General features: G+C 30.6%; 1 protein-coding gene across 1 annotated transcript in view; it reads right to left on the reverse strand.

Moving 5' to 3' along the window:
• Window positions 1-736: 736 nt before the first annotated feature.
• The window catches only part of m (miniature), a 109376-nt gene continuing 94372 nt past the window's right edge, over window positions 737-15740 (reverse strand). Inside the window, exons 4-8 of the mRNA XM_065509169.1 lie at window positions 11503-11656; window positions 11294-11421; window positions 7025-7172; window positions 6707-6829; window positions 737-2242 (exon numbers count right to left, since the gene is read on the reverse strand). Coding sequence (XP_065365241.1) covers window positions 807-2242; window positions 6707-6829; window positions 7025-7172; window positions 11294-11421; window positions 11503-11656 — 1989 coding nt within the window. The 3' untranslated portion in view covers window positions 737-806. The remainder of the gene's footprint in view (window positions 2243-6706; window positions 6830-7024; window positions 7173-11293; window positions 11422-11502; window positions 11657-15740) is intronic.

Genomic DNA, 15740 nt, shown 5'->3' on the forward strand with positions numbered 1-15740 from the left:
ATTGTATTATTTATGTAGAAACTTAAAATACTAATGAAAGGAAATAAGAAATATATGTACGTACGTATTTAAATAAATTTAAAATATATAAAAATAATATCTAATACACTTCAAAGAAAGAAAAGTCAGTTAAATTTAAACTATAAGTTGGGTATTGGTTAGAAGAAAGTCAACATTTTTAAGAGATAATTCCCAAAATTTATTTAAAATTTCTGGTTAGTGTTAACTTCAGAGTTATATATTATTGTTACTAGATAATTGTGTGTAGAGAATTATTTAATATATTTTTTCGTAGAATAATTATAATTTCAATTAGATTTGCAAACTCCTTCTCTGTGTGTATTAAACAAAATTTTTTTTAATATTTTGAATTGAAATTGAGATTTTCATAGTCAAAGTATGATTTGTGTAGATTTAACTAAATGCACCACAGAAAGCACCAATAAATAAATATTTATTAAAATAAAAATAAACATAAAATAATTTAAGAATAATAAATTAAATAAAATCTTAAAAACTAGCAAAAAAAAGATACAATTTTTTTAAATAATAAACAATTTTGACAAAAATTAAAAGTTGCTTTTGTAAATTACAAATAAAAGTAATAATTAAACAAAATAAAATTAAAAAGCAAATAATAAATTAACTATTGCAATTATGCCCGAAATTTATAGATAAAATAGATAAATTAATTTTAGATTTTCAGTCAGTTTTGTTTAACTCCAAACGAAATTTGTTCTTAAGAATTTTCTATGAAACGAAATATTTTTTTGTTGCAATGAAAAGTATTCAAGGAAAAGCCTAAATTATTGTACGGATTCATGGGTTAAGCTGGCGGCAGCAGCGGCGGCAGCTAAAGAATTTTGAACAGCAGCCACTGCAGCAGCATTTTGGGCACTTTGCTGATGTTGTTGTTCGCGCATGCGGAAAAGTCTTAGGGTCATCCATGAGGCCAGAGTACCCTGCAGAGGCATGGGTGTTTGTTTCTCCATGGCCTCTTTTTGCAGCTGATAGCGATAGAGCAGGGAACCAGCTATTAAAGCCGAAACAATCGTGGCGGAAATGACCACAATAAAGAGTATACTGAAACCAGGTACAGGCATACAAATGCCATAGACCACTTCTTCGCTTATCTTGCCCTGGAATACTGTGACAGCTTCCTGTTTGGTATCGGGAGAGAAAGCCAGATCAGCTTCAGAGATAACATCATAAAGACCACTGACACCCACATCAGCACTGCGTACTTTACGATCAGAAATCACTATAGAACGTCGTCTGCGTCGAGGTGAACCTTCTTGAGTTTTGTTAGTGGCTTCTTTTGAGTCTTCATCCTCGTGCTGATCCAGATCGATATGATCTTCTCGTGTTTGTTTAAGGGCCTCAGCTTGGGGTCTATAAACGGGACTGGGTTGTTCATCTTTGTCTTTAGGTTCTAATGATCTTGGTCCTGCCATGGGTACACCCATACGTTTTTGTGCCAATTGTCGGGGACCATGAGGGAATTTACCACTCTTGCGCAATTCCATATACTGGGCCTCATCCAAGTCGGCTAACTCTTCTTCGCCAAATATGTCCTCCAAGTCGGCCTCTTCAGGATCTTCGTGCACTGGTCGGGGTGGTATATTGGCATTCTTTTCATGGACATTGTTAAATTGATCCAAAATATTGGCTATGCCACTATTGATTTGCGACAACTGCTTGCGATTGTGTATGATGTCATCATAGAAAATGTCATGATCATGAAGACCTGCCTCAGGATTACCCATGCCCATATCATTTGTTTGGCCAGCCATGCTGTTATGATGTGCTCCATTGGGACCGTGTCCCATGCCTCCGCCTAGATTCCCACCTAAGCCAGCGGATCCAGCTAAACCTGCTCCCACACCACCACCTAAACCTCCATTGCTCATGTCACTTAGCAAATTATTTTGATTAATCATATTGTCATTCATCATGACATCTTTGCGTTCATTGGCATTCTCGTTCAGCTGGCAATGATCTAAACAGCCGTGTCTACATATCTCCACCTTGCACTTGATGTGCACACTCAGAGCATCGGGAAATTTGAAGGCGTGGAAGAAAGCATAGGTAATGACAGTGGCTCTCTCGTCTGGAGCCCTGGCTTTCAGGAAGCGCGATATCATTTTGGGTCGCAAAACACAACCAAATTCATCGGATAGATTGATGACATGTCCGGAACCATCGGAAGCTACACAGGATTTGACACGCATATCGAATTCACCTGTAGGGAAGAGAAATGGAAAATAACTTTTATTAGTTTTGTTAATAATCAGAAATAACTTTAGTAATATAATAATCATCGCTTCAGATTATGTTCATTTTCTTTACTAGATATTTAGTCCCAAAATCTGAACTAAGAAAGCTACTTTTATTTTATACTTTTACTTTATATAACCTATACGATTTTATTCAAAATGAGCGTAAGTTGTTCATTTCAAACACAGATCAATGTATAGTTATTTTACTAGAACATTTTCAAAAATAGCGGTCAGCTAACAAATGTTAAATGTTTATTTTCAAAAATTTTATTTAACTGATCACAAAGATTTGCTTCTTTATTTCAATTAGAAATTCTGTTGAAAATCTTCCACCAGAGAATAGAACATTATCATTTTAAGCAGGTGTGCTAAATAGAAAATCGATTCAGAGAGGATTCAAAGTGCTAAAATGCTAAAAAGATTTGTGCTTCAATAATGTTAGCTTTTTCCGGATTCCCTTCGATCCAAAATCGTTTGCGGTTTGTTACACCTTTAAAATGTATATACAAACATCGTGGGCTTTTCTTTAATCATTTAACAATAAATAAATATCTTCCTTTGTCCTGAGTTCCGTGCGGTTTGGAGATTTGTCCACTATTGACAGAAAATACTTATTTTTGTTCTTATACCAGCCAAGAGATGTATACATTGCATTGGCATATGGGCAATTCCACGAGAATGACAACCACGACTGAAAAAGCAAAAACCCTTGAGACTTTTTTTCAAGATGATTTGAATAGGAGAAAACTCTAAAATATTAAATATTATTTTGTGAAAGTATTTAGAGCTTATTACAACATTTTAATGGAAAAAAATAAGAGTTTAAACTGACTATATTTATTTCTTTAATTTAATTGGTATGTTTTAGGCAAATATGGTGCGAAAACTAAGCTCCCAATTAGCATGTAGTATGAAATGAATGTCACGTACGATATACCCTTATTTCGCTCGATATTTTGGACAACAATGTTTGGAAAGAACTTATTATTATTTAAAAATATAGTACCCTCTGAATGGAACATGAAGAAAAAAAATATTTTTGAGATACTCTTATTTGTTCTAAATATATTACACTCTATAGGCGTACAAATGTCGCGTACAAATGTCACGTACAATGACATGGAATTGCCCATATGCAAAAAAAGACTTCTTAATATAAATTTCTGTATTTATATACATTTTCTTTAACATTTAATTGATCATCAGTAGCTTAAAATCTCTTAGACCTGGGGGCTTAGAAAAATCTGACAATTTATATGTTTTTTCTAGCTCTTATCTACTTTTAATGACATTTTCTCTTTATAAAATATTTCCATCAACAACAAATTATTTTAAAAAAAATTAAAAGAGTTTGAACATACATATGTAGCTCGATGAAATATATATTTTTCATTTGATATTAGGTCTGTTCATTTACTTTCCCAGTAAATACTTGCAACGAGATAATAAAATCAAAATTTACAAAATTACTCTCTTAAATTCTCAAAAATAGTAAAAATTTCTTATTTTGTTTCTTTTAAAATGTATAAATACTCACATTTTCTTTAATTTTATTGAAAATTCTTTTTTTTTGACATTTTTTCACCACAAATATAAAATTTTAAATAAATAAAGAATAATGCATTAAACACATTGAAGACAGCAGGCTTCCGACTTCAATCTGTCAAAAATAGAATACACACGTTTATATGAAGACGATTCTTTTGACGACAGCACAACTTCACGACGACACGACTTCGTTTGCTGCTGCTGCCCAATTAGGCTAATTTCTATTTTTGTCAACTTCAAAACAGAAATAGTGTTGCTAATATAATAAAAAATGTAAATCAAATTAGTGCTTAAAAAAATATATTTTTTTTTACTTAATTAAGAGAAGTTTCTGATAACCATATTGAAATGAATTAATAACAGGTACATAAATTATTACCACATATATATATTTACTCAAAATAATTGTTTAACGTTTAATTACTTTGGAATTTTGTACGGTTATTTTTTATTAAAATAAAAAATTAAAGTGACATCACTGAATTATAAATCAGCTGTTTACTTTGAAGCTGTCGTCTTTAAAAGAATTCACCGGCTGCCGCACGGCTGCAACTTCAGCCAGCAGCATTTGTGTTCGTGAAGTCGTGAAGCCTGCTGTCTTCAATGTGTTTAATGCATAACACGAAACACATGAAATATAAGCTGCTAACTATTACGAGTACAAAATAGAACTTGTAATAGTTTGCAACGAGAGAACACTCTTTAAAATTTATACGCTCTTGATTTTTTCTCTACTTGCAAGTTTTTGAGTTAATGAACGCTTTTTCAGTAACAATTGTTACTAACTAGTAACAACTTTTAGTTATTGAACATAGCTTTTGTTTATGTTCCAATGTCGCGTTACGGTACCTAAATCATCGTTTGTTATCAGTACTACCAGATTGTTATAATAAGCAAAATATTGTTTCTTCATTCAGTTTTGGTTTGTTTCACTTTTAATCATTTCCATAATGAATAAAAAAAAAATTGTGTAAAGCTTTCTTATAATAGATTTGAATTGAAGAAAAATGGAATTGAATTAAAGAAAACTTTAATGATTCCACAAGGAAGTAATTCTATAACGAATGAATTCTTAATAAAATGAATTCAGTATGTTTGCAGTGCTAATTATGACAGTGCTGAATGTTTTAATTGTTTTAGTGTAACTATTAAGAGAATGTATTTGATTCTGAACATTTAATTATTAATATTTTCTTTGGAACCTTTAACCTAAAATAAATACTTATACGATCATGTGCTGTATAAAAAAATACGAAGAATTTTTTTTAATTTATGAAATTTTTGAGTTGAATTTGATTGATAGCTTAGTCACTTTTTAATTACAAAAAACAACTTTAATAAATTATATTCTAATTCGCTGATTTTTGCATTTTTTAGAGGCAGCCGAAGACAAGTTTTATTTTTTGTCTCGTTCGGGATACCATGTTTATTGATAATATAATGTAAGCAACTAATCGTAACAAAACATGTGCTACGTCACAAAACATGTGTAAATAAGAAAAATATAAGTTGTTCAGGTTTCTTTAATTGTTCGGATGTCGCGTACGTGACATTGGAAATGCTCATATACGACTTTTGTTTGATATTTTAGACAGCGTGCATCAGAGGCTGACGATTTTTAATCTATATTTGCAACACCTGAATTCTCAACTTAGTTCAATATTAAACAAATAAGTTTGAAGTCATCAAAGCCATCTAATTTATCAAACACATTTTCACTAATTTATCAAATTCTTTCTCATTTGAGAAGCTTTTCTGATTCATCTGATTATCAGATATGAAGCTTTAATTATTAAAGCTTAATACGTAGCTGTTATTCAAATTGTATGATAACTCAGATAGTTTATTGAGTCATAATATATTTAAGTTTGTCCATCAAATCGGCTGTATATCGTAGTAGTTTTCTAAGAATTCAAGATATAAAGATTATAATCTTTAACTATAGTTATTTTTTAAAATATGTACCTGACTATTATTTACTATTGTAGTATCTGGTAACGAAATTAGCCCTTTGAGTTATTTAATGGAATTGAAGTATAATAATGGAGATGGGTACCTAATTTCCCGGAATTTTTCCTTTCTCGGGAGAGAATTAAAAAACCGTTACATTCCCGGGAATTTTTAAAACTAAATTAAACCAACCCGAATAAGAAAACGACTTAGACTTTTACTGGCCTTTTTGAAAATAAGTTTAAAATAACTATATTTGGTTGTACAATGTTAGCCTTGGGTTTAGCTACACTCGTAATCGGTATAAAATCAATAAATCCTGTTATTTTTTTTTTAAATTTTATTAAAAATTTGAGCTAAATTTGCACTTTTGGTTAAAAATTTCCATTTTTGCAATTCCGTAGTTTTTATTCCGATCGATTTCATTTTAGGTTCTTCAGATTCCGTGTAATTTATTCCAAAAGTATTTCATAATTCTGTATTTTTTATTTTAATTTGACAGCGTTTTTCCTATTAAAATAAATGTAAAGATTTAGGTACAGAAATTGATTAAAAGTTTTAGAAACCCAAATAATTACAATCAAATATCAATTCCACCTTGGAAACTGAAAGTGGTTTCATTCCGAAAGAAATTTTCGTTTTACTTTTTCTGAAGAAGCAAAATACGGAATTAATTCCATTTTCGATCGAAATGGAATTCTGTAACAGGCCTGATAAAATCAATAAATTCGTTGTTTAATTAAAAAACTTACGAATTTCGACTATGTTAAATCTATAAAACAAATCTGATTTTAAATAAACAAATTTGATGAACTATCCGCGTAGGAACTCTAATTACCACTCATATTTGTACATATTGATATGCACCTAATATTTTTAACACTATATCATATTTTTAGTAGCCTGATATGGATAGATGAATAACTTACCACGGTAATCATTTATCGCCACAACGAGAGTAAGTGTGGAACCTAAAGGTACAATTCCGCTAACGGGTGGAGCCCATGGTCCCTTGCCATGTTGAATTTCCATCCAACAATCAACATTGTCACCTGGAAATGAAATTGTTTAATTTTTTTGTTTTATATTGAAATAGAGATACATATCAGAAACATCTTTTAATGATGTTTTCTAAAGAAATTTTGTTGTAATACCAAAAAAATTAATCCCATTGGCATTCGACATGGCACGTTTTAAGTACCTTAATTTCTGTTATGTTGTGTGGTATATCGTATGTAAGTACTCACCTCTAAAATCCAATTGTATTACATCTAGATCAGCAATTACCATTGGTGGCTTCGATGCTGTTTTCTCATAATCATTAAACCATTCACAACGTAAACGTTTCGCTTCATCCCAGACCTCCAACAGATCTTTGTCATACTGCACGACCACCTGGATAAAAGAAAATAAAAACCATGAATGAAAACATCAAAACAAATATTTATTTATTTTTTTATTTAACAAACAAACTAACAAACAGAACAGAAAACTGTATAAAACAATCAAAAAGCGAGTAAAATATTTCACATGTAAACAATGAAAATTGCATGAAGTTGCAATCAACATTTGCAGCAGCAGTACATCAGAAATGGGGCACATAAAAGTACGAGTAACAACCACATTTACAAGATACAGCAAGTGTAACTTTCCTGTGGAGTTTAGTTTTTTTGTTGTTGTTGTTTTTTGTATTACTACCGTTGCAGTAAATTTACCAAACACAAAATGCATTCATTGAGTATCCACCAAAAAAAAAAATAAAATTCATATTCGAAATAAAAGAATGAATAAAAAACCGTTTAAAAAATATCTTGTCATAAAAATCTTTTTGCATTATGTAGCTGTTGTTGCAGGGTATTTTCTTTTATTTGTGAATTTTGATCTCAACAAATTTCGGTTTTATTTAAACGATTTTTTTATTGATTTTTAAGGGTCTTTTGTTTTAACGTTTTGGGTTTTTTTGGGGAGGTCCATGTATATTTAAGCGATTAAAATCAGCTTAATTGTTTATTTGTGTGGAAAAGATTTATTGGTTTTTGAAACAATCAGTGACTCGCAAGACTGTTTTTTTTTTGTAGAAAGTGCTGCTATAAAATTATTTGTTATTGTTTTTTGTTTCGTGTAACATAAAACAAAGTAATACAGAGTTATAAATTCCAATAAGTAGATGTTTTAAATGGAGATTGTGACAACAAAATGTTAAATTATTGAATATTTTTATGCGCGTAAGTAATTATGGCTGATGGTGGTAGATTATCTAAAAAAAGTTTTATATTTCTTCTTAAGTTTTTTTTATATTTTCAGAGAGTAAAACGAAATGCAATAAAACAATTCATTGAACTTATATTGTTGAAGATTCCTACACAGAGAAAACAGCAACCAAATTTTTTGACAATTCATATTCTGGGTCCTCATAAGATTCTAAGACTATCTAGCTATGTCCATTCGTCTGTCTGTTGAAAACATGAAATGAGCTAAATAGCTGGCTGAAAATACTCAAATACTCTCTGTTGATAAGGTTTGTTGGGTATTGAAAATGGGCCATATCGGTCCATTATTTCACCTAGTCCCCATACAAATATTCCCACGGAACAGTCAGAAATATATGATTATGCGGCAATCCAGATAAAATTTTTCACAAATTAGATCTAAGTACTCTTGAATTATACTGTAAAGTATGGCGAAAATCGGGAAACATTTGTCCAAAATTCCCTTACATGGTCCCCCTCAGATTCATAATTATCTTATAATAACACTGTCCAACAAATTGAGACTTTTTGATTGGAACACAATAGCAACCTTATATTTCTTAAAGGGCATGCTGAGTAGATCATTTTTGTAGAATAAACTTCTGGACTATAAGTTGAAATGGTCTGAATTTTTTTTTACAGTTGGTCAAAGTTTTTATAGGGATAATTTTTGTAAAAGATCCTAACCCTCTCCTCTCTTTGGGGGTACATTTTTTTGACTTTTTTGAGAAAACCAAAAAAAGTCCTTTCAACTTTGGTAGCTTTGGTGACCCTCAATGAAATTTTCTGACACAAATTTTCGTAGAATATTTGAATCCTTAAATGTCCTTTTAGAAAGGATTTTTTTTGATTTCCCCGAAAAAAGAGAGGAGCTAGAGGGTTAGGATCTTCCACAAAAATGATCCCCTTAAAAATCCACAATATATGGCTGACAATAAGAATTCTCTCAGACATTAACTTATAACATTTTTCCAGTTAGTATAATGCTCGCATTGATCAAAAAAGACAGTGTAATTAATATCGTGATGAAATTGGACATAAACAAGTTTTATTTGAACTTAAATCTTCCTACCAAATTTTGTGAAAATCAGTCCATAACTGACCCCACGCCCATATAAATCAGTAAAACATTTGATTGTCACATATTGGTGGTGGGTATACAAGACTCGACACAGCCGAATATTGCCGAAAAACCGTATGTGCTCGTGATGAATATGTATGAATTGACACACTTGTGTTCTCTTGCATATATATTTGTGGAAATATTTGAAAAATTAATTGAGAATCATATGGAATTAGCAAACAATTTTGTCCCTAATTAGCTGGCCACCACTGTTACTTCTTTTTGTTTTGCTTTCAATCATTCATACAAAATTTAAAACAATTTACTTAAGCCTTTTCGTAATAGATTTGAATTGACGAAAAATTTAATCATTCAATACATTTTTAAAGCTACTATGTAATGGATTGAAAATGAAATGAAAAAAGTATGTTAATAAAAACTATTTCATGACAATTTTTTTCTTAGCTTTGAGAAGACATAGCGGTTCATTGAAATCCGACTGAAAAAATCAGAGTACGGTTTCAAAGATGTCAGCTTTCCGCGGATATAATTTTTTCCCAGAAAAAAACAGTTTTCATTTTCGAATTATCGCCAACCGTCCCATATGTCTGCCCCAACGTGCGCTGTACCAATATCGATTAAAAACTCAATTTTGAAGTTTTTGTTTGTTACGCCTTATTGCATTTAAGGTGACGAAATGAATTAAGCCTATGAATTAATTCATAATGAAATCTTTAGCGGAAAGGTTATGAGTAGGGGTTTTATCCCGGGAATTCCCGGTACAAATTTCCCCGGGAATTTTGCCAATTTTTCACTACCCGATTCCCGGGATTTTTATTCGGGAATCCCGGGAATTAAAAATTGATGAAAATACAAAGAAAACAAGTTAGAACTTAATTGTTTCACCAAATAACCACGAAATGTTTTTTTTACAGTTTTTTGTTTATATGTTGTTTATATGGGATTTTTGGTATGAAAATTTAAAAAAAATTCTTTATTTATAGAATTTATATCTTATTGAATCTTTCCAATTTCTTCTTCAAATCCATAATAAAATAGCTTCAAAAATGTATTAAATGATTAAATTTTTCTTTAATTAATTTTGTAAATGATAAAAACAAAACTGAATCAAGAAAAAAATTTTAACTCAATTTGAATAAATTCTGTTATTAATTATCTTCAAAATTAATTTAATTTAAACAAATCTTAAAATCTTAAAAAATTAATATTGGGAATGGATTTATGGAATGAAAGGCTGACATTTTTTAATTACGGATTAAGATTTTAGTTAATTAAGCTCAAATTGTATTAATTAATTCGAAGCTCTGATGCCCGGTGCCCGGGAATGTAGAAAAAAAATCCCGATTCCCGGTTAGAGATGCAATTTAAGAGATACAGTTAAGTTTTGGTTTAATAAAAGTACATATGTACCTCATTAAAATATTTCGGGGTTATTTTAAAAAATTTACTGGGGTTTGACTTAGTATAGTATTAAAAACTTGACTGAACAGATTCTTTTATAATTCCCATATTCAAAATTTAAATTCAATCATATATTTTCTATAGCCATGCTATTTACTAAAAAGACTATCCGTTTAGCCATATTTTTTATTGAAAATGATTTAAAATCAAACTCCAATTTAAATATCAAAAGTTTTATAATTATTTGAAAATAATATTTAGCACTACATAACCATTATGAAAATGAATTCTCAATTTGACAAATATCATAACCTAAGGTTATGATAAAAATATTTTTTTAAATATAAACTGAAATATCTTCTTATGTACAGTAAATGAAAGGGTGATATATTCTCTATTACTATTCTAAACCCAGCATCATTTTAAACCTCTATTTAGGTTTAAACATAATATGGGATTAAATTTGAGATCAATCTAATAAAACTCTATTTTTCAAATAATTTTTTTGATTTAAAAGTTGCTGTTGGTTTGAGAATGTTTCGATTGTCTAAAATAATATATATTGGGGTTTTGATTAGCTACTAATATATTATTTCAATATGATCGTAATATTTCCAATTAGGTATTTTTGATGATACAGAGACTTTCTTTCATTAAATAATTGTTTGACAATTTGAAATCATAAAATTTGATTTCAATATACATACATACATATTATGTACATTGTCTGCAATGTCAAAAAATATAAAATTTCCTAACAAAATAATGAAGGTTTAACTTACCGTATTCTCATAAAACTGTCCATTTAAATCTGGTTTCGTGCCGCATCTCGAGTATGATATTCTGAATGAGAAGAAAGTTTTACCCGTCGAAGGAGGTACATAAACGCAACGTGGATCACTGTGTTGACCTAAATGAACCAAAACAAAAGCCAAATAAATTAAAAGTTCAAATGGAAGAGATTTGAATAACAAACAGACAAACAACATACCCTTTGAACTAACAATACCCTCAAATGGATGGGAAAATGTTAAATGTACATCCATGTGATCCTTACCGCACATCACTTCTAATGAGACTATGTTTGGCATACCATCTGGCCTTTCCATTGGCCATAATTCATTACCAGCTAAAACTAAACTAAACTGTAATGGGAAAAACAAAAAGAAATAAAAATAATTAATTATTATGAATTTGTATATGTTTGTAGTATGTATTTACATACAAAAAGTTTGAGAATAAATGTAGGAATGAAATAATGAATGAATGTTTGTACAAAAGAACAAATGTTGTGTGTATGTAGTAAATGGAATTTATAATTAAAATCTATGAGAATTGCTTTGTAAATAATAATTTTGCTTAAAACAATCACTTTGTGTCTGCAAAGAAAAAAAAAAACTTTTACGAAAATAGAACAAACTTGGTTAAAAGCAAAGAAATGTAAAGAAAATAATAAAAGAACATACAAATATTTGAAAGAACAGTTTAATTGGCAATGGAAAACAACGAGACACCCTACCTGATAATGTATAGAAAATGGTTTCATTGTTGGTTTAGTTTCATTTCATATATTTTAGGTCTTTGTAATACCGAAATTTAGCATGAATCTTTTGTTCTTAAAAAATACAACTTAATCATCAAATTTATATTGAATCGTAGGTCGTTACAAAGTCCAATTTTAGCTTCAAACGTACACAGCTCTTTTTTAACCCTTTCGCTATATTGTATCCATATGGATACATTTTAGATTTTTGCTCATAACTTCGATATTTATGAATATTTTTTAAAAAAAAGTTTTTTGATAAATTTTTGGAATATATTTTGAGATATTTACAATTTATTTCTTTAAATTGTCGCTATTCGTGTTCGACTGATAGCAATTTGAAAATGTGTGAATCCAAAATTTTTTTTTAAATGTTTTCGATTTTTTGCCTATAAACTTGTAAAAACTCTAATTTTGCAATAAAGTAAATTTAGTTTTTAATGTTTTTATTTAGACTTTATAGTGCCCAAATTTATTCAATCGTAGGTCTTTATATAATCCAAATTAAGCATACGAATTAAACTCGTATCGGTCATTGCAGGGACACAATTTTAACTTCAATCTTTATGCTAATATTTACTTTCAATCTCAGATCTTTAGCAAACTTTGTTCCAAATTTAGGTCTTATAATATCCAAAATTAACATCAATCTAAAATGTTTTTAAAGTTAGAATTTAACTTCAACGTAGGTCTTTATAATGACAAAAATTAGCTACAATCATTTGGTTCAAACTTAGCTCCATTGCATAATGCCTAAATTTACTATCTATTGTATTGGTCGTATGACTCAAAAATGAAGATAAAGATCGTCCAGGCCAGCCAAAAAAGTTTGAAAACGAAGAATTGGGGCTATTACTCCATAAAGATTGTTGTAGAACTCTACAAGAGCTTGCAAAATCATAGAGAGTTACTAAAGCAGCAATTTCAAAACGTATGAGAGCAGCGGGATTTATCTAAAAGTAGGGAAATTGGGTACCATACGAATTGAAGCCCAGAGACCTTGAAAGCCGGTTTTGCATTTCCTAAATTCTGATTGAACGCTATAAAAGAAACCCATTACTTGTGATAAAAAATGGATCCATTACGACCGAATCGTAAGGAGTAAGGCCGAATCGCCACCAAAGCCAATGGCACTAAAGTAATTCTCTGTATTTGATGGGAGCAAAAGGGTCCTATGTATTATGAGCTGCTGAAATCTGACCAGACCATCACAGGGAGCATGTAGCGAACATAACTGATTGTTTGAAGACCTATTCGACTACTATTTATTTGTTTCGGTCGATGCAGAACTCTCGCTCTCTGGGATACGCTTCACTTTTTGGAACAGAGTATTGGCTTGATTCGTATTTGGCCTCAAAAGTTGAACAGTTATTTTGGCTCGGAATCTATATTGTTAAGTTTTTACCTTTTAAAAACGTTGTTTATTTCCTTAAATAAACTGGATGATTGCTAATAAGAAGCAGCTTTGTAGTTCAAAATTGTAACAACTCTTTATTTATTTAAATTTATACAACAGCACTTTAAATAGTCACACAGTGTTTTTATACACGTTTATAAATTCGCAGAAATACACACTTTATAATGTATAAGTATACACTGGCAATGCAGTTGATGTCTTTACTTAACGATAATTTAAATTAGACTCACTAATGCCACCGCACACTATTTATACACCTAGATTGCCTAGATTGTTCTTAACTGTCAAAACTGGTATATTCGAATTCTAGAGCTTTCGCTGTTGTCATACTTATAAACAATGCTAATCAACAGCATGCTATCAAAATTGTTGATAAGTAGAACCTTCTAATGATGGACCTGCGTAAAAATATGATAAATGTTGCAGGCAGTCGTTACAGACTGCCAGATAGATGGGATAAGATCATAGCTAACAATGGCCAATACTTTGAGTAAATTTATATTGTACAAATGTTTCAAAAGCCGAGAGACATTGAAAGACGATTTTGCATTTCCGAAATGCTGCTTAATTGTAAAATAAATCGTAAGTCTATGGCAACATTTTGTTTTAATCATAGGTTTTTATAATGTCCAAATTTATAAAGTCCAAAATTGGGCTTCATTAATAAATCTGTATAGCTTGATAACGATCAAACTGCAGTATTTTGTCTGGAACACGGAATTATGGCCAACGTGATCACGGGATAGAGTTGTATATGACTTTTACTCTGCTCATATGAATTTGAGTGTCCCTTAAGCTGGGTTTCCGCATACACCGTAATCGGCGCCAATAACGAAAACTGAAAAACGTTGGAGTTCGTCACCGTCTCGTTTCTGAAAAACAACCCAAGCCACGTTTCCGCATACACCGTAATCGGCACCGAAAACCAAATTCCATACATTTGCAGCGAAAAAAGTTCGTTTCAGAAATCGGCAACGAAAATTGGGAACGAAACGGCACCGATCAGTAACGAAAAACCTGTCATTTGGGGTCGGAAAGAAAACAAATTGAAGTAGGTCGTTTTCGGTGCTGTAGGAACGAAATTATTTGAATTATTTTTTTATTTAAAATTTAAAGAAAATCAAAATGAATAAAAAAATAAATTTAACGATAATTTCCTTTATTGGAAGAGGAAAAAATAATAGATTTTGTCAAAAATAATGAAATTCTATCCAAAATTAAAAAATAATTTCGTTTCTGTTTAATATTTGTCGGTTCCACTCATTGGGGTACCTAAACAACGGCACTTAGTTGACGGGTTTTGAGAACATTTCTTTCCTCCATGAGGTAAGCTGTTACTTCATTACAATAAAATATCGGAGAAAGAACTCTTGCGCTTGCATCGAATTCAGAAAAATTAGTCCCTGTATAAATGCAAAAAGTTCATGTTGATATCTTGAACCGCAAATGGCGCTGGATTGGCCACACGCTGCGCAGGCCTTCAGATGACATAGATAAAATGCCATTGACAGTAACCTACAGGGTAGGACACGAAGAGTAGGCAGACTGTTACATAAATGGCGTCGGCAACTGAACATCGAAGTCAGCCGTAGTGATCTAAGCTGGAGAAAAGTAAAATTGAAACCACTCCACATTATATATAAATGCAAAAATAACTAGAATTCCGGTTAATAAACCATTTAAGAAACCTAGTACCGGTGTTAACTGGTCTTGACTTTAGTAGAAACTATAAAATCGAGGAGTAAACATGGGAACAGCCTTTGGCAACATAATATTCACCCCTATCGGCAATAACATGTAAAATTTATGTTCCCATGAAATATCAAATTGATATTATCAATTTTCCTTGAAGGGGAAATTAGCTATCGTGATATTCCCATGAACTTTTCATTCACAATAGTTGATTTTTTTCATAACATCTGTTTATTGTTTACAAAATTCCATCAAAGTTGATGAACGAACAAGTAGGAGAGCTATATTCGGCTGTGTCGAATCTTATATGCCCTTCACCAAATTATACTTCAAAATACAAATTTTAAATAATTTTAGGTAAACAAAATTTATTTTTTTTACAAAGTTGTTTTTTTAATTTTTTGGAATTGTTATTTTAAAATTTTATTTTTAAATTTTAAAATTTTTTTTTGGTTTTTAAAATTTTTTATTTTGGTGACAAAAAAATTCGGTTTAAAAAATATTTTTTCCGATTTTGATCCATTGTAGGTCCAACTTACTATGGTCTTATATACGTCGTTGCAAAGGCCTTTGAAAT

The sequence above is a fragment of the Calliphora vicina genome, chromosome 4, assembly GCF_958450345.1.
Source record: "Calliphora vicina chromosome 4, idCalVici1.1, whole genome shotgun sequence".
NCBI lineage: Eukaryota > Metazoa > Arthropoda > Insecta > Diptera > Calliphoridae > Calliphora > Calliphora vicina.